We start from the raw sequence: 23,194 nt of genomic DNA on the forward strand, positions 1-23,194 counted from the left end.
AGCTCTAAGCAAGGCCACCTGAATAAATGACCAGTAGGGATCACTGGCAAGGGATGGTGTATGGTTGTCTGGCCAACTCTTTTCAATTCATTTGTGTTTTGTCACAAAGAGACATTGTCACAAAGATGATTCGCAGTGGAAATCCCAACAACAACAACAACAACAACAACAAAAACAAAACAAAAAACCCACCACAGTAATGAAGTTTGGGAGTGGAGATTAGCAGTGATTAGCAAATACTTGGGAACCGAAGCAAGAACAATAGCATCAAAAAGGCTATTCATACCCCGTGAATACTGGACAATTGAAATACCTTAAAAAATAAATAAATAACTTAATTGCATTCCAAAACAATCCCAACACTGTTTATGCCAGCAGGCTGGTTGTGTGTGTGCAGACTCTGCGTTACCATACCTGTGCCATCAGCCACGACGGCTGACATCAGAAAGAACAGCAATGCCGCCCCTGAAATCATCGTTCCAACACCAGCGACCGCGCAAAAACCTTTCAAAAGACAAAAACACAGACGTAACTGAATGTGACAATATTCTTTGAGTATTAGCTGGCAGAGTTTGACCATGTACAGACAGCGCTGTGAATCTGCGTCACAATATTTTCAGTATATTCCACAGCATCGACTGCAAATATATACCAAAGAATATACTGTGAGCTCCATAATATTTGGAACAAAGACATTTCTTTTCTCGATTTGGCTCTGTACTAGTTGTAATTATGCAATTCACATGCGGTTAAACTACGGACTCTCAGCTTTTATGAAAGGGAATTTATACATTTTGGTTTCACTGTGTTCCTCTATTTAACTTCTGTCCACTATATACTTCGCATATAGCATACATTACCTAATTCACATGTTTTACTTGTGATTATTCTGTCTCTACATTTTGCAATATTCAAAGAACATATGATTACCATTCACTTACCACGGAGTTGAACAAAGGTGATCTGACGTGTGATTCAAAGCTCAGGTTTATAAACCTACTGCAATAGATATACAGGTTGCCCCATTGTGTAAGGACATTTCTAGATAGCAATAAGGATATGCACCATAAAGACTCATTGTCCCCGACCTAGGTCATTGATTTATTGATCTATGTGCATCATAGCGCTATCTACATATCCATTTTTTTATCCAACTTATATTATACTATATATCTATCTAGGCTCATCAAATCCATAAAACAGTCATCTTACTGTGAGTTTGATTAAGAAAATGAAACATGAAAGACATCAGAAGTCAGCTTACATAACCTAAATAAATAAAGTCAGTCTTCTACTTGTCTAATGGAGTGCCCTCCAAAAGCATGGTAACAGTTTATTGAAATGAGCTGCTTTTGCAACTTAAATCCCTTCATGCAGTGGCCAAATCTCCACCTATTTACTGTATGTAGGGTTCTATTTAAGGCTTTATATATCCGGATGTGAGCATCCCAGAGACAATGAAAATGGTTTCAATTGTGCCATTTACAATCCTAACTATAATGACTTTCTTTTCATAATAAGCATAAAGTGCCCCAAATATAAATAAAAAAAATTGTGAAAAATGAGAACACCACTGAAAATGCTTCCATTTTGCATTCTTTTCTAATTTAATACAAACTTTTCAATTACAAATTTTATTATCAGCATAACAGCTTGAGTGAAAAGTTGAACCTTTACATGAATTTCGCAATTTCTCAGTATGTGGAATGTCCCCCTGTTGCATTAATGGCTGCTCTGGAGCTGGTGTGGACCCCACAACCCTGATGATCCATGACAGGACAATGTTCCAAAGAGCATCTTGTGATGTTACTGAACGCTCGGCTTTTGTCAGTCGTCAGGTGTCCCCATAAATGTCCTGATGGTTGATGTGAACATTAACTGAAGCTCCCGACCTGTATCTGCATGCTTTTATGCATTGCACTGCTGCCACACAATTGGCTGATTGGATAATTGCATAAATTTTCGTGTTCGTAATAAAATGCTCGGTGAGCGTATATGGGAGGTGACCAAGAATGCAATAGTCACTCTAATGAAGCTTCGGAAGTCCTCTGCAGAGATGGGAGAACCTGCCGGAAAGGACAACCATCTCAGCAGCACTCCATCAATCAGGCCTTTATGGAGGAGCAGCCAGGAGGAGGAAGCCATTCCTGAGTGAAAGCCGTTTGGCAGCCGACATGAAGTTTGCCAAATGGTGTTTATAGGACTCTGAGAGGAAAAACACTCTCTGGTCCGATGAGACAAAAAATGGAAGTCTTTGGGCAGAACTGCAAGCACGATGTTTGCCGAACACCAGGACGCACAGCTTATCATCTGAAGGGGGTCAAATACTTTTTCACGGCACTGTAACTCAATGGTTGTTGGAATGGATTCTCAACTGGGGCACTGCCATGGTATTCTTGAGCAAGGTAGTTAAATTTCATTGCTTTGGTAATCCAGTTGTAAAATTTGATTGTTTGTAAAATGCTAACTGGACGAGTCCCTCCAGATAAGAGTGTCTGCTAAAATAATGTCTTGTCAAAAGTGGAAAGTAGATTAAAGGCATTTTTTAAATACATTTTAACATACAGTACATGCAGAAACCCACCCACCATCAAACATTGAGATGGATTTCGTTTTTTCCATCCCAATGTCCATTCCGTCCCGTTTCGGCACTCAGCCATTGAGCAGCTCCCACAGGAATCCCTGGAACGGGAAAGTGGATGCTGTCTCCAGGTCTTATATAGCTCTGTGGTTTGAAACCCTCTAAATAGTTTTACAACAGATGTCGTCACTTTGCATAACACCAACAACCAGACACAGCATACGTTAAAGGATGTTTACAGCCATGTTGCATGAGACCAGAATAAAATAGACAATAAAATGCTATAAACCTGAGTTAAATATAAGATAAGATTAAAAAGCAGCAGATTAAAAAAAGCAACGCACAATTTACTGCAACCTAGGGCGCTTACCACACTGACACCATGGGGCAACATGGCTCAGGCAGTAAGAGCAGTCGTCTCATTGGCTCAGGCAGTAAGAGCGGTCGTCTCATTGGCTCAGGCAGTAAGAGCAGTCGTCTCATTGGCTCAGGCGGTAAGAGCAGTCGTCTCATTGGCTCAGGCGGTAAGAGCGGTCGTCTCATTGGCTCAGGCGGTAAGAGCAGTCGTCTCATTGGCTCAGGCGGTAAGAGCAGTCGTCTCGTTGGCTCAGGCAGTAAGAGCAGTTGTCTCATTGGCTCAGGCAGTAAGAGCAGTCGTCTGGCAGTCGGAGCGTTGCCGGTTCGATCCCCTGCCATCGAAGTGTCCCTGAGCAAGACACCTAACCCCCAAATTCTCCTGACGAGCTGGTCGGCGCCTTGCATGGCAGCCAATCGCCATCGGTGTGTGAGTGAGTGTGTGTATGAATGGGTGAATGAGAAGCATCAATTGTACAGCGCTTTGGACAAAGGCGCTATATAAATGCCAACCATTTAAGTGGAGACTTGCATTTAAATGCAGGTGGCTATTTTTGTTCTACAGTATCAATACATCATTCCAGTAGTGAGACTTTTTGTAACATCATACCCTCATTTAGTTTGGGAGCCCTCCATTGAGTCTCCTTTGTACCACCGTGTTTGAGATTCAACGTCTTCCTTTCACTGCAAAACTGAAAATAATAGCCTATGCCCGAGGCCTATCTCTCTGAGTTATAGACTAAAGCATTTATATAACATAATTACTAAATCGCCACCTTGTCTTCATATTCATCAAACGACCGCAATTAATTAGTTGCCTATTGTTTGATTACATGTGAGCAAAAAAAAAAAAGAAGTATGGTCATTATGTATGTGCAAAACTTTAATGTCCCAATCCGTTCTTTCTTGACTAAAAATATGTATGTTTTCTTCTTTTTTTTAATCATGCTGCCAGGGTTCCAACAGAATAATAATAGTAATGTGTTATTTAGTTGATACTATTTAAAGCGACTTACAGTTGATTAGACCAAGGAGGGGACCCCCCCCGGAGCGATGTGGGGTTAAGGGCCTCGCTCAAGGGCCCAACAGCGGCAGCTGCACTGATCATACTGTGGCTACACTGGGGATTGAACCGTCAACCACCTGGTTCCCAGTCATGCACCTCACCCACAAGGCTACGGCCACAGCGGGCTGGTAGGTGTGCCACCAACGTGAAGGCGAAGGTGTGCCACCAACGTGAAGGCGAAGGTGTGCCACCAACGTGAAGGCGAAGGTGTGCCACCAACGTGAAGGCGAAGGTGTGCCACCAACGTGAAGGCGAAGGTGTGCCACCAACGTGAAGGCGAAGGTGTGCCACCAACGTGAAGGCGAAGGTGTGCCACCAACGTGAAGGCGAAGGTGTGCCACCAACGTGAAGGCGAAGGTGTGCCACCAACGTGAAGGCGAAGGTGTGCCACCAACGTGAAGGCGAAGGTGTGCCACCAACGTGAAGGTGAAGGTGTGCCACCAACGTGAAGGTGAAGGTGTGCCACCAACGTGAAGGTGAGGACTTAGAGCTGAGGTCCTCGTGACGTGCACGCAGGTGAGGAAGGGCTCCCCGAGGCATGGCGGGACAGGACCTCCAGAGAGGGCCACCGACCTGCGAATGTCTTCAATGGGTAACTCCAATTCACATACCGTAGATCAAATTGTATTTCTTGCACAATCAAGTGTTACCAGTTATGCGCAACATGTATTAAAACGCATGTAGAGGCATTTGTAGTTAAGCAAAAAAGCAGTGACAACTTGACAGGACATGCACATTCACGACGTAAAAGTATTTATTACACAATTCAAATACAACATTGAAAAAGTGAAATGAAGATCCTCAACCAATAAAAAAATAAAACATACTGTCTGAAGTCTAATAATCTGATAAAACATACTGTCTGAAGTCTAATAATCAGGTTAAGCTGAAATACAGAGTGCAGCCCCGACACTGGCAGTATAAGAACTGAAAAGGCCAGTTCATTTTCACAAAACATGACCCACAACAAACAAAATGTTTTTGCTTTCAAACAGGTTCCATTGGTGTCAATTTCATAATTGAAAATATCAGCCTCAGGACTACAAGAGAAATACATTTTTCAAAAGAATAAAATTGCCGTCTGGGATTATTTGAGAGCCAGAAGCGAGACAGCCGAAGTCTGCAGAAGAACTGAGGCATGTCCTCCAATACGTTTGGAACGACTGATTAACTAGCTTTTGTAATGTAAAACGATGTGTGCAAGGGAGCTGATGCAGTTTTAAAAGGCGAAGGGCGGTCACTACAAATATTGATTTGATTTAGTTTACGGTTTGCCACTCTTTCGTGTAGATTTTGAGATATTTAGAAACATTCAATTTCATTATTTTTGAAAGCATCTTTGCTTCTCGGAATTTCTATACATGTGCCTAAGACTTCTGCCCAGTACTGTATGTTTATGGCAGGGCTGCCCAACCCAGTTTCTGGAGAGCTCGTTGTTGTGCTGCTAGTTAGAAGAGTCCGGTGGGCCAGACAGGGTTGTGTTGCCCCGACCTGAGGAATATTTAGTATTGAAACAAAAAACAAAAAGGGGGAGGGCTTCACACATTCATGTGAACATGCAGGTGAACATGCAGGTAAATGTTTTCATTAGATTGTATATTAAAGCATTTCCCCACACTGAGTTCATTAATTCTAGGGTTTTTCACCTGTATGAATCTTCATGTGGTGAATTAAAGTACTTTTTTTGGTAAAACACTGCACTGCATACATTTGCATAGATTTTCACCTGTATGAACCATCAAGTGGTGATTTAAAGCACTTTTTAGCGGAAAGCCCTTCCCACACTCAATACATTTGTAGGGCTTTTCACCTGTATGAACCATCAAGTGGTGATTTAAAGCACTTTTTAGGGAAAAGCACTTCCCACACTCAATACATTTGTAGGGCTTTTCACCCGTATGAATCATCCTGTGCTGATGCAAAGCAGCTGCTTGGGAAAAGCACTTCCCACACTGAGAACATTTGTAGGGCTTTTCACCTGTATGAATTCTCTGGTGGGTAGTTAAATTGGATTTTACGGAAAAGCAGATCCCACAGTAATCACACCTGTAGGGCTTTTCACCTGTATGAATTCTCTTGTGGTGATTTAAAGCACTTGTTCCTGAAAAGCACTTCCCACACTCAATACATTTGTACGGTTTTTCTCCCGTATGAATCATGCTGTGACGATTTAATGAGCTTGGGTCGGTGAAACACTTCCCACACACAGTGCACTTGAAGGGCTTTACACCCGTACTAACCCTGTTGTGCCGATATAAACCAGACTTAGTATTAAAACTCTTCTCACAGCATGTACATTTGTAAGATTTTTCACCTGTACTCATTTCACCTTCATTTCTATGAATTGTGTTCTTTTGAAAAGCATTGAAAAGCATCGGAGTTTCACTTGAATTAATTTTCATGGGTTCAGTTGCCACATTAGTTATCTGGCAATTAATCTGACTGGTGCTAATATGTATATTCTGGACAATTCCTGTATTATTATTATTATCCTTTATGTCACAGTGATCGTTTAAGTCCCCATATTGGGTCGGCAGATCATGAATTTCTTCTTTTTTACAGTTTAGTATTGGCTCTCCGGCACATTGCCATGGTTCAGTAGGGTCTCCGGCTCCAGCCATCCCAGTGTTCTTAAGATCACTCACGAGACTTTCACTGGATTCACACTTCAATTCTTCAGATTTAATATGAACACATTTAATATCCAGCAAGTCACTGATGTGTTCTGCCTGAAGGTAGCCTCCATCTTCAGTCTCTGTTTTGATTTGGTCAGGATGCAGACGGGTTTCATATCCCAGCTCTGTCCTTTCAGGGCTCTCCGTCTTAATAAGATCCCCAGTGTGGGTGGAGCCCAGATCAGCTTCTGTTTTTATCACTGATGTGTGTGTGTGGTGTACATCACTGACCCCGCTGTGTGCAGTAACACACTCTGGCTCCAGTGTGTTGAGTCCTGGTGCAGCACACTCTGTCTCTGACTCCAGTCCACTGAGTTCCTCTTCTTTCAGTCTGATCCTGTGCTGCTCAGTGGGCTCTGGTAGTGTTGTCTCAGTGTCCTGTCTCAGACAGACTCCTGCCTGCATCATACTGCTGCTCAAAGGTGTGCAGAAGTGCAGCTCCTGGAGGGAAACAGGGGAAGGGATTTAGCCTGAATCACACAGGTTCAACTGCAGCAGCTGACACATTCTTCACACTCTGCAGTAGGGATGTTCCCGAATTTGAATACAATACCACAAGTAATGTTTTTTATACAAATTCCCCCCAAGTTTCTTTCAAATTACTTGCATGTGGAAGCATATCTATATTGGTCCAATTGTGCAATTATTCCCCCACTTACAAGGTTTTTGATCCTTCTGATACTGTTGCTAATTTTTTTGTTCAAATATTAATTTAACCCATTCAGACTATATCAAAAATATATTTTCTGATATACTTTTTCTTTTTCTTTCTTCTGGATGTGCTACCTATTGTAACCTTGGCTATGTGTGCAAGCATTTTCTTTTTCCGTAGAATGACCTTGGAACGTTAACATTCACCCTAGCTTATTTTTTTGTGATAATAAAACACACCAGCAGTTTAAAACCTCACACAAAAACACAAACAAAACATAAAGGTCTCATATCATTAATTTTGTTCAATCATAATTTAAATTACATTACATTACATTAATGGCATTTGGCAGACGCTCTTAATCCGGAGCGAAGTACAGTTCATTAGACTAAGCAGGAGACAATCCTCCCCTGGAGCAATGCAGGGTTAAGGGCCTTGCTCAAGGGCCCAACGGCTGTGCGCATCTTATTGTGGCTACACCGGGATTAGAACCACCGATCTTGGGTGTCCCAGTCCTTTACCTTAACCACTATGCTACAGGCCACCCCTAAATTACCAAATGAGAGGAAAATTGAATGTTTTGGTCAGATACATGTTTGAGAATGAAACAAAGATGCATAAAAGGAGAAACACCTCATACATTAATGTTTTTGTACATTGCACATTTTCATGTGCATTATTTTTTTTACTGTACATTGCAGCCTCACCATTTGGCATTGTATGAACAGCATATTCAAACATATATTTCACATTTCCTGTCAAATTACAGTGGTTTAAATGTCATTATCAACAATATCACCCCTTCAGAATTAAAGGGTTATTTCAGCTGTATTGTGTCTTATGTGTTATGAGCTTACTGGGCACCCCGGGGCTGCCATTTTATTCCAAGTCTCCCTTTGAAATTCAAAATCTATTTTCCACGGGACTCCCGGGTAAAACAGTGTGGGGTTAATAAGACTTTGTCCAGCCAATTTCACTGTTAAGCAAAAGTAAATTCTATTGAAGAATTTATATCTAATTTGAACTGAAATTAAAAGAAAATTGACCGTTAGGTGCCACTCTCAGCTACCCTGATAGACTAGCTATTAGTCTCGCTATCAACACATAAAAGACACTTCACATTGGGAAACGGCAAACATGGGAGCAACTTCGAGGTGAATTATTAATCTTAACTCCATAAAATACCAGCATAGCCTGTCTAATACTTAGCTAGTTAGTAAGATAATTGTTCTCACGCGCTATTGCGGAACCATGACTTTTGCACGTCTGTTTCTCGACATCCATCAGTAGAGTAGCGGCTAGTTAGAGTAGGCAATGCAACTTTTCAAATGCGTTCATTTCTCTCGCATTGTAAGGAGAGATGGCAGATTTATATATCAGCCTTCTTCCAGCCACGAACAAGCAGACCAACTTCCCCCAGCCCCACTTGATATCAACTCTAAACAGCGAGTGACTGGGTGGAATCCGGAGTGGTATAGGCTACCTGCGGACAAAAAAATAATCTGGCTGGCTTTACAAAACGGAACATGATGAAAAGAACGTTTTTTATTTTCACATAATACGATCGTGAATGACAATTAACCACAAAGACCCATTCAAATAACCGCACATGTATTTACACTTTACACGTGTATTTATTATTATTATTGTTATTATTATTATTATTATTATTATTATTATTATTATTATTATTATATAATAAAAAAGAATATTACAACGTTAGTTGTTGCTACTTTGTTTAATTTACCGTATAGGCCATTTTAAATGTTAAGACATTGTGTTATTCCTAGGGATGTTTTGCAGAATATGCAGGACGCACAAGCAGGGGGTTAAACGTGGACCATCTCAAAGGCCATTCGCAGAGGTCCCCTGTACAAACTACAGGCTGAATGCATTGGACTCGCACGAGTCGCAATCATGCAGTTGTTCTGTCTGAAAACATTTATGCATGTTCAGCTGTCAAGTCATTATTTATTTTGTGTGCATGTTTTATGTTCTGTATTGCGTGGAGTATAAAAAATAAATGAATGACTTGTGCAAGTACAAATGTGTCTCCCTCAAGAAAAACTAACATTTGTTTGCATGCCTGCCTAAATTGTTTATTGGGTAGAACGTGTAGGTTTTAGGCTACAATCTTCTGCCAAATTTGGAGACATATTTCACATTCGTTAATGGAGAGCAACCCCATTTGTAGCGCTTGAAAACAAAACTAAGAACTGTTAAAGCATCAAAATTATAAACTTACCCCGTTTCGTTGATTAAATAATTACTTCAATTCAATCGTTTGTTAAACTGGACGCAATGCAATGCTTTGAGGTGATTGATCCCATGTGTGTGTTAAATCTGCATTAGTCACAAAGCGTAAAGTGTGGGGGTGGTGCTTCTGCTTCTGCTTCTGCTTCTTCTTCTTCTTCTTCTTCTTCTTCTTCTTCTTCTTCTTCTTCTTCTTCTTCTTCTTCTTCTTCTTCTTCTTCTTCTTCTTCTTCTTCTTCTTCTTCTTCTTCTTCTTCTTCTTCTTCTTCTTCTTCTTCTTCTTCTTCTTCTTCTTCTTCTTCAGGGCGGTTGTAAACCAACTAAGGGTGCATTACCGCCACCTACTGATCTGGAGTGTGGACTGAAATGATTACATACTACTCGATAATCCCTCATGCAAATTAAAGTCACCACAAAAGTTTATGTATTCAGACGGATTGAAAATATTTAAAATGACGAATAATTATTTATTTAATGCACAATAATTGCTACAACAGGAATTCAACTAGATTTATAAAGAGGGGGCAATAAAGCAAATTACACATTGTAGGGCATTAACAGAGAGATTTACATAGCGTATTGGCCTTGGTATGCGCACATGCAATCGGCAGTAAAGAACTGAAAAGAGGATACATCTTGGCAGTACATACCACCATATTTCTTTCTACAGAACAATTTTCATATTTTTATTGACAAAATTACAGTGGTGTCACGTGTGAATTATTTGACGGCCATTTAAATGAACTTCAGCAGAAAAGCATTTCCCACAGTGACACATTTATAGGGCTTTCACCTGTATGAATTCTCAGGTGTATAGTTAATGCAGATATGAAGCGAAAGCACTTCCCACACTGCAAACACTTGTAGGGCTTTTCACCTGTATGAATTCTCTGGTGGTCATTTAAATGTGCTATTGTGGTAAGACACTTCCCACACTGAGAACATTTATATGGCCTTCCCACTGTATGGATTCTCAGGTGTGTACTTAAACCAGATTTGGTAATAAAACATTTCCCACACTCAGAACATTCATATGGCTTTTCGCCTGTATGAAGTCTCTGGTGGCTATTTAAACGATATCGTGTAGAAAAGCACTTGGCACACTGAGAACATTTGTAATGCTTTTCACTTGTATGAATTCTCAGGTGTGAAGTCAACCCATATTTGAAACGAAAACACTTCTCACACTGATAACATTTGTAGGGCATTTTGGATGTATGAGATAGCTGGTGGCCATTTAAATGATGTCTTCTGGAAAAGCACTGGCCACACTCAGAACACTTGTATGGCTTTGCCACATTATGAATTCTCAGGTGTGTATTTAATCCAGATTTGGTTACAAAGCACTTCCCACACTCAGAACATTTGTATGGCTTTGCCACATTATGAATTCTCCGGTGTGTACTTAATCCAGATTTGGTAATAAAGCACTTCCCACACTCAGAACATTCATAGGGCTTTTCGCCTGTATGAATTCTCAGGTGGTTATTTAAATGATATCGTCTGGAAAAGCACTTGCCACACTGAGAACATTTGTAGGGCTTCTCACCTGTATGAAGTGTGTGACAGTGATTATTTATGTCGCCATATTGGTTCAGCTGATCATGAATTTCTTCTTTTTTACAGTTTGGGCTTTTCTCTCCTGCACACTCCCGTTCAGTCTGGTCTGTGTGATCAACACCAGCTCCAGTCATCACAGTGTTCATCAGCTCACTCACTAAACTTTCACTGGATTCACACTTCAATTCATCAGATTTAATATCAACACATTTAATATCCTGCAAGTCACTGATGTGTTCTGCCTGAAGGTATCCTCCATCTTCAGTCTCTGTTTTGATTTTGTCAGGATGCAGATGGGTTACATATCCCATCTCTGTAAAGTCTAGGCTCTCCGTCTTAGTAAGATCCCCAGTGTGGGTGGAGCCCAGATCAGCTTCTCTTTTTATCACTGATGCATGTGAGTGGTGTACATCACTGACCCCACTGTGTGCTGTAACACACTCTGGCTCCAGTGTGTTGAGTCCTGGTGCAGCACACTCTGTCTCTGACTCCAGTCCACTGAGTTCCTCTTCTTTCAGTCTGATCCTGTGCTGCTCAGTGAGCTCTGGTAGTGTTGTCTCAGTGTCCTGTCTCAGACAGACTCCTGCCTGCATCATACTGCTGCTCAAAGGTGTGCAGAAGTGCAGCTCCTGGAGGGAAACAGGGGAAGGGATTTAGCCGTCATTATCATGTTGCTTCCCCAACTTCCTTTGCCGATCAGAGAGCACCCACATGGCTGAGGGGAAGCGCCCAAAAAATATTTTAAAAATATTGTTAAGCCAGAAAAAATGTGACAAATAACTTGCATTATGGATGTGACGCAAAAAGACAGGTATTTTGTACTTTAAAAAAATAAGTGAATTTGAAAGTCTCATGCAGAAAGTTTGCTATCCATGTAATGCAGGAGGCTTGGCTGAACAAATTATTTTTATAAGGAGATACCAGTGTTATGGATGTGACGCCATTGTGTTATGGATGTGACACAAATGAAATGCATTTTTTGACAATCTAATTCCCAATCAAATATTATTATAACACATTTGTTGTCATCTGAAATGGTTCTGAATGCTATTTGGTGGCCATCTTGAAACCATAGTTTTCAATGGTAACGGGGCTAATAAATCCATTTTTATTAACAAGCATTATCTTGTTGTTAGTCTACATTTTATCAGATTTCAAAATGGTCACAAAATCGACAAAATCGTTTGGGACATAGTATGTTTAATTGGGAAGTAAGAAGGTTTATTTTTTTCTTGCTCAGTTGACATTACTGTGGAATTGTCCGTATACAATTTACTGACTTGCAGATTACCAACCAATGTAGCTAGACCGGAGCACATTTAAAGAGTGGTATATTCTGCCATTCGGTCAATGCATAATGCGGAGAGTTGATGTGGTTTTACACTCGCCATTTAAACACAACCAGTTTTTCGCGGTCAGTCATGTTCTTTGTTTCTGTTTGGCGTCGTGCACTTGGAACGCTTGGATTTCAACGGGGAAATTCCAACCTCCGACAGTGAATGGAACGCAGCAAAAGTTTTCTAAATCGTTAATTAATTGTACAATGGCGTGATTCAACTCTTGGGCTAGACTCTGCTGCCAAATTAGGAGATGTATTTGAGATTCGTGAATAGAAAGCAATCCGATTTGAAGCGCTTGTAAGCAAAACTGTTAAAAGCATCAAAATTATGGGGACTTACCCCGATTCGTTGATGAACGAATTACTTCAATTCAATCGTTTGTTAAACTGGATGCAATGTAATTCCTGTGGCGAAAGATTCAGCATAACCCTGTGGGAGTTGTGCTCAAAAGAGCAGGATGAAAATACGGAAACGCTCCCAACAATGATCTACATTCCAACGCAGTCTCTGGAGCCATCTTCAAAATAAAAGCATAAATGAGATTTTCAAATGTTTCAACATTTTTGCGTAGAATCGGATTTGTCCCTTTCTGACTATTCTTGTTCAAACGAATCATGATATAAACTTGTGATTGTTCGATCATATCTCTGTTGTCACAGTATTAGTAGGATCATGCATTTGCGGGATGAGCAGCACAGCTGATTATGTGCGTGGGGTTCCAAGTGAAATGTGCCAAATTTCCCTGCCAATGTCAAACACTGTACTCTCCTGGTGGTATTGACTCTATTGTTTTGAGTTGTTTGGGGGATAGGGGGCTACCTTGTAACACCTTGTTAAATATAATTCCATGGCAACTCCAGGATGTTGCACCAGAGCACCGATCAGATATTTAAAGTTTGAGCTCCCTTTTGTTTAGCCAGTAGAGCCGTTTCACTGGGTGTCACGATGAGGAACACATCACAGCAGAAAATGTGTTTCACCAGGTCCATAACTCCAATAAGTAAAAACCCTAAATCTGCTCAAATGTGCATGTTTTGTTTGTAGGATTCACATCCGGTCGCAAAAAAACATGCGCCTACTTTCATTTGAGATATTTGTAACTCATTTCACTGGGGACCCGTTTTGAGGGGTCATATCTCCATATCTTTTGTTTCACTGTATTTGTAATTATGATAATAAAGAGAGTCATCGGAGAGCACTTGCTCTAAGGACAAACATGATACGAATAGCATTGGCGAGATATGACCCATTGAATATTCCAATTTAATTTTTGGCACATTTATAGAACTGTCCATTAACCATTATCAGAAATGGCACCCGACCATCTACTTGGGATATCTTGAAGACACATCCTTAATGAACGTTTATAGAAAGAATTAGCTTTGGTACTTTGGTTTTATTTATAGAACACTTCCAACTATCCTAACTTTATTCATACCTGTAGGAACCCGCTTATCAAAAGCGGAAGTAGGATTTCAGTTACCAGTATAGCCACTGCGGAGTACTGCACCTTTTAAATTGAGTTTAATCTGAAACCAAATAATCTGTTTATTGGGTCTTATTGTTTTTGTATCACTATGTGCTATCAAATGCTACTTCACACATATACAAAATAACCAATTATTCTACAGGTCAAGATACTTTGTCAATTAACACTTTCTTAAATGTATGATTTGAAATGACATTTGTACACACATCAGTCCAGCAAAGTAAATAGAATACAAGATCTTGGTAAATATTAGATATTTGTATGAGCAAAAGTATTAGAACAGAGAGTATTTAAGTAAATGAAAGTAAATAACTAATCATTAATATTTGGTAGCATATCCCTTAATTCGGGCGGCACGGATGGTGCAGTGGGTAGCACTGCCGCCTCACAGCAAGGAGGTCCTGGATTCGAATCCCCGTCGGCCGGGGCCTCTCTGTGCGGAGTTTGCATGTTCTCCCCGTGTCTGCGTGGGTTTCCTCCGGGTACTCCGGTTTCCTCCCACAGTCCAAAGACATGCATGTTAGGCTGATTGGAGAGTCTAAATTGCCCGTAGGTATGAGTGTGTGAGTGAATGGTGTGTGTGCCCTGCGATGGACTGGCGACCTGTCCAGGGTGTATTCCTGCCTTTCGCCCAATGTATGCTGGGATAGGCTCCAGCCCCCCTGCGACCCTGATCAGGATAAGCGGGTTCAGATAATGGATGGATGGATATCCCTTAATTGCAATAACTGTATCAAGCCTGTGACCCATCGACATAACCATACTGTTGCAAGTCTAAAACCACTGGCCAAGTTAACTTTTTCTCCCAAATAAAGTCCTTTGTTGTGTTGGCAGTGTGTTTTGTGTCGTCGTCTTGCTGCATGATGAAGTTTTTCCCAATTTGTTTGGATGCATTTCTCCTCAAGTACAGTTCTGAATTTATCCTACTGCTACCATCATGAGTTACATCATCAATAAAGATTAGTGAGCCCACTCCAGAAGCAGCCATGCAAGCCCAAGCCATGGCACTTCCTCCACCGGGCTTCACAGATGAGCTTATATGTTTTGGATCATGAGCAGATGCCTTCTTTCCCACACTTTGGCCTTTCCAGGTAGAGGTTAATCAGGGTCTCATCAGTCCATAAAACTTTGTTCCAGAACTTTTGTGGCTCACCTCTGTACTCTGTACATCTTTCCTTTCCTTCTGACTCTTACTACTGATCAGTGGTTTGCATCTTGTGGTATTGCCTCTATATTGTCTTCTTCAAATGGTTGATTGAGATAAACAATCTCTGCAGGGCAGGGGTGAGGGTATGTCACTGACTGATATTCTGATCGATTTCCCCTCATTTCTAATATTTACAAGATGTCTAGCAACAATCAAAGCAACTTAAAATAATTTATATTTGGTTGATATTGTTGTAACATAATATGCTGATATTGTTGTGTCAATAAACATAGGCTACAATAATAATGCAGTTTCAACATTTACACAAAAGTAATGCAGACAATGGTGCTATACTTGTTCACTAAAACCTATACAAGCAGGCTGGTTGGATCAGCATGTCCCTTTTGGTCAAAGATCACCAGTGATGAGAAACACAGCCATGCAATTTTAAACAGTTATCAAACTCACTGCTGAAAAAGAATACAGATATTAAATCAATGTGTGTAAACATTAACCAGCAAAGGCAAATTGCTCCTGAGGAAGTACATGTAAAATGAATTCATCAGAAAGTAAAGTAAAGAGAATCACATGAGTTATTTATTTTCCCAAGGAGCTTTTGTTCGAGTGTAACATTTCACATGTTCATTCACATTTGTGCATTGGGGACAACACATCCCGCCCTCATGCAAAATAAAAACAGTCACCTCGATAAAATGATCGGGATGATGATTCCTCAGAATGTCCGTTAAAAGATTTACAAAGCGGAGGTAAAGCAGAAAGCAAATGACGCATTGCAGAACATCTGCCTCAGCATGTGCCCATTAACAATTTTAAATCATTTCATACACATAACAGCCCATACGTTGGCAGTAAAATAAATGAAAAAGTACAGGGAAGCTCATTTTCAGAGTAAAATGATAAATGGTTTTATATAGCGCCTTTATCCAAAGCGCTGTACAATTGATGCTTCTCATTCACCCATTCATACACACACTCACACACTGACGGTGATTGGCTGCCATGCAAAGCGCCGACCAGCTCGTCAGGAGCAAATGGGGGTTAGGTGTCTTGCTCAGGGACACTTCGACACAGCCCGGGCGGGGGATCGAACCGGCAACCCTCCGACTGCCAGACGACTGCTCTTACTTCCTGAGCCAATGAGACGACTGCTCTTACTGCCTGAGCCAATGAGACGACTGCTCTTACTGCCTGAGCCATGTCGGCAGTACTTGGGACGATATTTTTTGTACGGCATATTCAGGTCACAGTTCACATTGTTACTACCAAATTACAGAGGTGTCAATTTCATCATCAAAAATATCTTCCTGCAGACTTCAAGGTAAATGACGGTTTCTTTTGAATAAAATGGTCACACACTTTTTAAAAGAAAAATGGCATCCCAGATAGCCCAAGTCATTGTGCCATTTTTCAGTAGCCTGCAAAAAGTTACATAAGTAACAATCATTTAGTTTCTGATGGAATTTTCTGGTATTGAAATGAACACGATGAACCATTCTGCTTATGACTTATGGCATTTATGATATTCTTGTGTCACGTTGACCAAATAAGTATTTTAAGCCTTTCTACAACTTACACAACCTTCTGGTTTAGCGTATGATTGGTGATTTAAATATTGAATTGATGCAAATTATACCTTCCAACTGTGCACATATAATGGGCTTTTCATTTTTAAGTTTTCAGGTGAATGATGAAAAAAAAATATGAATGGGGTTTGTCATTGTTTTGAATTTGTAGCACATAACTTATTTATAACTGTATTACATGTCATTTTAATAACTAAACTTAATACAGTAAATGCTATATCATTTAAATCAATGTGAAGCCAGGTTACGCAAAGAAATATAAATATGTTTAGCTGCCTTCGTAGTATACCCCCCCCGGTGTATATCAAAATAATATTTAGCATTAAGACGCTTGTCATACCTGTATGAATTATCCTGAAGTGATTTTAATCATTTAGGGAAGGTGCTTGCATGAACTTCACTTTCCAAAACGATGACTGAAGACATTTGTAGGGCTTTTCACCTGTAAGAATTCTTCGGTGTGCAGTTAACCCAGATATTAAATTAAAACACTTCTCACACTGAGGGCACTTGTAGGGGTTTTCACCAATATCAATGTTCTGGTGGCTATTTAACTGATATCTTCTGGGGAAGCACTGGCCAAACAGAACGCTTGTGGGGCTTTTCACCTGTATGAATGCGCTGGTGGCTATTTAAACGAGATCTTATGGAAAAGCACTTCCCACACTCAGAACATTTGTAGGGCTTTTCACCTGTATGAATTCTTAGGTGTGTAGTTAACCCAGATTTGAAATGAAAACACTTCTCACATTGAGGACATTTGTAGGGCTTTTCACCTGTATGCATTCTCTGGTGGCTATTTAAATGTGATCTTATGGAAAAGCACTTCCCACACAGAGAACATTTATAGGGCTTTTCATCTGTATGAATAGTTTGGTGGCGATTTAAGCAAACTATTGTGTAAAAGCACTTCCCACACTGAGGACATTTGTAGGGCTTTTCACCTGTATGAATTCTCTGGTGGCGATTTAAACAAGCGATTCTGTAAAAGCACTTCTCACACTGAGGACAATTGTAGGGCTTTTCACCTGTATGAATTCTTTGGTGTGCAGTTAACCCAGATTTGAAATTAAAACACTTCTCACACTGAGGACATTTGTAGGGCTTTTCATGAGTATGAATTATCTGGTGGCTATTTAAATCAGATCTTATGGAAAAGCACTTCCCACAATCAGAACATTTGTATGCCTTCTCACCTGTATGAATTCTCTGGTGGCGATTTCTACAAGATATTTTGGAAAAGCACTTCCCACACTGGGAACATTTGTAGGGCTTTTCATCTGTATGAATTCTCAGGTGCGTAGTTAACTGATATTTGAAATGAAAACCATTCTCACAATGAGGACAACTGTAGGGCTTTTCACCTGTATGAATTCTTCGGTGTGCAGTTAACCCAGATTTGGTATTAAAACACTTCTCACACACTGTACATGTATACTGCCTTTCTCTTGTACTAATTATCATGGGTTCATTTTTCACATCTGTTGTTAGTTTCCCATCTTGATTGCAACCGTTTGTTCTTTTATGGAAAATGTTGGTCTGATTATTTTCATTGTTTATGTTGCTGTGATGATTTAAGTCCCCAAACTGGGTTAACGGATCTTGAATTTCTTCTTTTTTACAGTTTGAGTTTGGCTCTCCTGCACATTGCCATGGTTCAGTCTGGTCTGTGTGATCAACACCAGCTCCAGTCATCACAGTGTTCATGAGATCACTCACTAAACCTTCACTGGATTCACACTTAATATTAAAACATTTAAAGTCCTGGAAGTCACTGATGTGTTCTGCCTTCAGGTATCCTCCATCTTCAGCCTCTGTTTTGATTTGGTCAGGATGCAGATGGGTCACATATCCTAGCTCTGTCCTTTCAGGGCTCTCCGTCTTAATAAGATCCCCAGTGTGGGTGAAGCCCAGATCAGCTTCTGTTTTTATCACTGATGTGTGTGTGTGGTGTCCATCACTGACCCCGCTGTGTGCTGTAACACACTCTGGCTCCAGTGTGTTGAGTCCTGGTGCAGCACATTCCGTCTCTGACTCCAGTCCACTGAGTTCCTCTTCTTTCAGTCTGATCCTGTGCTGCTCAGTGAGCTCTGGTAGGGTTGTCTCAGTGTCCTGTCTCAGACAGACTCCTGCCTGCATCATACTGCTGCTCAAAGGTGTGCAGAAGTGCAGCTCCTGGAGGGAAACAGGGGAAGGGATTTAGCCTGAATCACGCAAGTCCTACTGCAGCAGCTGATACACTCTGTACACTCTGCAGACCTGCAGATGCCTGACTGACCACAGGGGGGCGCTCTTGCATTATGAGGTGGGGGGAAACTGGGTGATACCAAGGGCTCATTCCAATCACTTATTTTCCACCATCTGCTTCCTTTTCTTGTGTCCTTTCCTTGCTCCGAGCTCCACCGATTGGGGAGGCAAGCCAAGGAAACCAGAAAAGGAGGAGAACATGGAGGAAATGAGAAAACGCGTCCTTGCTCCTTCATCCGTCTGTTTCAGATGACCGATGGTGCAGAATGCGCACAATGTGGCTTGACTGAAGCTATTTGGGCCCAATCAACTCAATTGCAGTGTGGAGCTGCCATTTTGAGCGGTCAAAACTAAACAAAATGTAGTAGCCTAAATGTGTTGCAGAAGACTGGCCATGATTATTTTTGCCTGCAACATAAACATGTCGTAAAAAGGAATGCATGTGAGAACATAGCCTGTAGTGTATTTCCAGTGAATGTTCGGTCCATCACATTTGCGAGACCATGCTGTTTAAATGCAATGGGGGTCCAAATGATTTGTTTTATAGGCGATTCATTCTTCCTGAATAGCTGTTTTGCAGACTGAATCTCACTTTGATACCAGTGTCCCTTCTCTGAACTGCAATAATGACATATTGTCAGTGGTAGGCTGCTGAATGAAGCCACATTGTAGCCTTCGACCATCCTGCGCTTCAGTTGTTTTTTTGGGGTTATCATATCAAGCGAAGCAAACATTAGCCAGAATTACATTTGCTCCAGTCAAAGGCTGAACTACTTGGAATCTGAATCGACTTGAAGAAATATATATTTTCCCCCTGTTGCAGAAAGAAAGCAGCAATTGAACAAGCAAGCCTATAGCTCTGAAGTTTGCTCAAGCAAAGTGATGCATTGGCTCAAGTCAGGGGTTCAGCCACACAGGTTTTAAGTTGAATTAAAATTTTTAAAAATCCTAACCTAGCAAGCCAACTACATGGGAGTATCCGGAACTCTACAACTAAAAATTTAACAATAAATGTGAGGTTAAAGTGCAGACTCCTTTAATTTGAGGGTATTTACGTGCATTTAGGAATCACTTGTAGGCGTATTCAACCACTTCCTTAGTGCAGGTATAAGATAGTTTCAGTATTTAGTCTTGATTCGAGAGTTTTGATTGCCTAGTCACTTCTTGGTGTATGAGACCCAGACTTTTGCCAATGACAGTCACGGAAGAGGCTGAGAAATAAGAAGAAAACAGTCATAGACACAGGTTGAACAATAAATAAATAAAAAAAACACTGCACAATATTATAAATATACTTTAAAATTATATTGAGTGCAGTATTTTTATTTATACAGTTCGTTGCGAATTCTTCATGTTTAGAGACCTTTATTCTGAAATTAATGCTTCTACCCGAACTTGCGGTTTGTTTCCGTTTATTCTGGTTCCGTACATTAGCTTATGTTTGTATGCTGTCACTACCGGTGCAATAAGTCACTGACGACGTAAGTTTAATTATCACAGCTAGAAAGTTCATGCTACATAATAACGTGATTCTTTCTCCTTGTTTCATGACTTTGCATTGTTTAGTCGACGTTAAGCATATTAATTGTACCGCTTACTGTTAGGAATGTCTTGGTTCAGTAATTATCCTGTTCGGAAACTAGCTTCGCGAGGTACTAGCTAACGAGCTAGTTTAGCTAGCTTGCCCTGTATCACCAAAAGCACACAATTAACGTTATTTCAGTGTTATTATAACGATAGTGGTTACTGCAACAATTGAAGTTAGTAGTCATCCAGAGAGGATGCATATCAATACAGTCCTTAAATGCTTTTAGTTGTTGGTTGTCAGTAACAATTCAAATATTCATACATTTGTGTTTTATTTCAGAAATTATAATAATATGCACCATTGTATTGTACTATTTGTCCTACTGGCTCTGGTGACGCTCTGCAAATAAAGAGTTTAAACCAAACTGATGACTGTTCTCTGACCGGAGCCCTGTAGTGGTCAATTATCCAACAACCAGTTTCAGGGGTCCATTCCCCAACAAGTTGTTATTCTAGTCATGTAAAACTGACAAAACTGCGATGCAAGATTTCGTTACCACTACAAATTAATGACAATGGACAACAAATGTAACCTGATCCCTTTAGTCTGGTTCCTGCCCCTGTTTTGTATGCTTGCTATCTCCAGGTTCAGGGCTGTGGTTTCCACTTTTCCCTTTACCCCTTTGTTACTCTGCAAAGCGTCTTTGTGACGATCCACTGTATAAAATAAAAATAAAAAGTAGTTCCAAGTCCTATCGCGGAATCTAGTGCTGCTCTAACTTCCGTTTTAGCTAGTCTTTAACGTATTATATACTAATATAATAACTACAACTAGTACTGCTCTAACTTCAGGTTGTATTTAACTTATTGTAAAATAAACAGATTGAATGTCAAAATGTCTTGGACCCGAACGACGTTTTCTCCGAAATTGTACAAAAACGTGATTCAATTCGAGGCTACAATCTATGGCAAAATTGGGAATCATATTTGACATTCGTGGAAAGCAACCAGATTTGAAGCGCTTGCAAACAAAACTAAGAACTATTAAAGTATCAAAAGTATGGGAACTTACCGCGATTCGTTGATGATCGCATTACTTCAATTCAATCGTTTGTTAAACTGGATGCAATGTAATTCTTTGACGCGAATGATCCGATGTGCGTGTTAAATCTGCGTTAACAACAAAGCATAAAACAGTGGGAGTTTCAGTTCTGTTAGCTTCCGGCGTAGTTTCTGAAGCCACCTTCAAAATAAAAGCCCAACTTATATTGTCATACGTTTCAACATTTTGCAGAGAATCGACTTACTCCCTTGTTCTTGTTTCAACAAATCGTAACATATACAATTTGAAACTGTAATATGTGGGCATCAGTAGATATGACTATGAAAGCTGTGTCAAGCTAGCATGGCTCACCAAATCATGGCCGAATAGACTGGGTAGATTGTTACTCCTAGGCTTGTTACACGTTAAATTCTCCAGGTTGAGCCACACCTCTCAGTTTTTTCCCCCTTTTCTATGTATTGGTAGATAATGATGAGATATAGAACTCCTGAAAATTCGAGCTTCGTACTTTGTAAGCCTTAATCAACTTTTCCAGAAAGAATTAGCTTCGGGCCTTTTGGGTTTGTTTATCCTACATAAATAAAATTAATGGTTTTTCACCTAAATTAATTTTCCAGTGGATATTGAAATTATTTTTTGTGAAAATAAAAAGTTATTTCCCCTCTGGGGACACACATGGTGCTATTCACCAGTAATTATGTACACACCCATCAAATATCTATTCAACGTAATGTAAATAGCTATAACAACACACATTTCAAATCAGACAGAAATTCTGTATTGAAAACAATGTCAGGATTGTGTGGGTGTGGTCTGGACTGCCTCACCACCCCACCTCCCTCCTGAACTCCCAAAATGTAGCACCCACAAGTAGACTGCATTGGAGGAGGGGGGAGACTGGGAGAGGAATAGGATTGGTACAGGGATTAAGATAGTCAACTGCACACAGAGAGGCCCCAGTCGGGTTTCAAACCAAGGATTTTGCTGTGAGGAAACGGTGTTATCCCACCACTGTGCTGCCATGTAGCTTGTGCTACAAAACTCACAAAAAAATATATATGTACATAGAAATCTCATGAAACTTGGCTGACAGAAGTGGAATCTGACATGGTCCTCTGCTGTTAATCTGCCAATCTGCCCAAAGGTTCAATGTGTTGCGCATTCTGAGATGCTTTTCTGCTCACCACGGCTGTACAGAGTGGTTATCTGAGTTACCGTGGCCTTTCTGTCAGCTTGAGCCAGTCTGCAAAAACTCTAGAGACTGTTGCACGTGAAAATCCCAGGAGATCAGCAGTTACAGAAATACTCCAACCAGCCTGTATGGCACCAAAAATTTATTATTTATTATTATTATTATTTTTTTTCTTTCCCCCATTCTGATGATTGATGTGAACATTAACTGAAGCTTCTGACCTGTATCTGGATTTTATGCTTTGCACTGCTGCCACATGATTGGCTGATTAGATAATCGCCTGAATAAGTAGGTGTACTCTGTACAGGTGCTACTAGTGAAGTACTGATTGTAGGTGCTTAGAATGGAGGAAATAGCTTACTACTGAAATAGGACTCTACAAAATCTTATTTTAATACAGCTGCAGGGTTTCTCCAGACAATGATAGTCACTAGACCGATCATA

The 23,194-nt window shown here is 40.4% G+C and overlaps 3 protein-coding genes across 6 annotated transcripts in view; all 3 read right to left on the reverse strand.

Annotated features, from left to right (window-relative positions):
* The window catches only part of LOC133122638 (uromodulin-like), an 8,167-nt gene extending 7,705 nt beyond the window's left edge, over positions 1-462 (reverse strand). Inside the window, exon 1 of the mRNA XM_061232720.1 lies at positions 415-462. Within this exon, the coding sequence (XP_061088704.1) occupies positions 415-442 (28 nt within the window). The 5' untranslated portion in view covers positions 443-462. The remainder of the gene's footprint in view (positions 1-414) is intronic.
* A 5,014-nt stretch (positions 463-5,476) lies between these two features.
* On the reverse strand, positions 5,477-9,757 carry LOC133122633 (zinc finger protein 665-like). The gene is made up of 2 exons (XM_061232715.1): positions 9,574-9,757; positions 5,477-7,117 (listed from the first exon to the last, which is right to left on the reverse strand). The coding sequence occupies exon 2, from the start codon at positions 7,082-7,084 to the stop codon at positions 5,672-5,674; it is 1,413 nt and encodes a 470-aa protein (XP_061088699.1). The 5' UTR covers positions 7,085-7,117; positions 9,574-9,757; the 3' UTR covers positions 5,477-5,671.
* Positions 9,758-10,018: 261 nt separating this feature from the next.
* LOC133122624 (zinc finger protein 501-like) lies at positions 10,019-22,040 on the reverse strand. 4 transcript variants are annotated; one of them, XM_061232700.1, is made up of 3 exons: positions 21,910-22,040; positions 21,568-21,665; positions 15,693-18,896 (listed from the first exon to the last, which is right to left on the reverse strand). In XM_061232700.1, the coding sequence occupies exon 3, from the start codon at positions 18,861-18,863 to the stop codon at positions 17,268-17,270; it is 1,596 nt and encodes a 531-aa protein (XP_061088684.1). In that variant the 5' UTR covers positions 18,864-18,896; positions 21,568-21,665; positions 21,910-22,040; the 3' UTR covers positions 15,693-17,267. The 4 variants fall into 4 exon arrangements, with proteins under 4 accessions (XP_061088686.1, XP_061088684.1, XP_061088683.1 ...); XM_061232702.1 differs by lacking the exons at positions 15,693-18,896; positions 21,568-21,665; positions 21,910-22,040 and adding exons at positions 10,019-11,770; positions 12,821-12,985; XM_061232699.1 differs by lacking the exon at positions 21,910-22,040 and having other exon boundaries at positions 21,568-21,695.
* Positions 22,041-23,194: the final 1,154 nt, after the last annotated feature.

The sequence above is a fragment of the Conger conger genome, chromosome 2 (genome assembly GCF_963514075.1).
Source record: "Conger conger chromosome 2, fConCon1.1, whole genome shotgun sequence".
Lineage (NCBI taxonomy): Eukaryota > Metazoa > Chordata > Actinopteri > Anguilliformes > Congridae > Conger > Conger conger.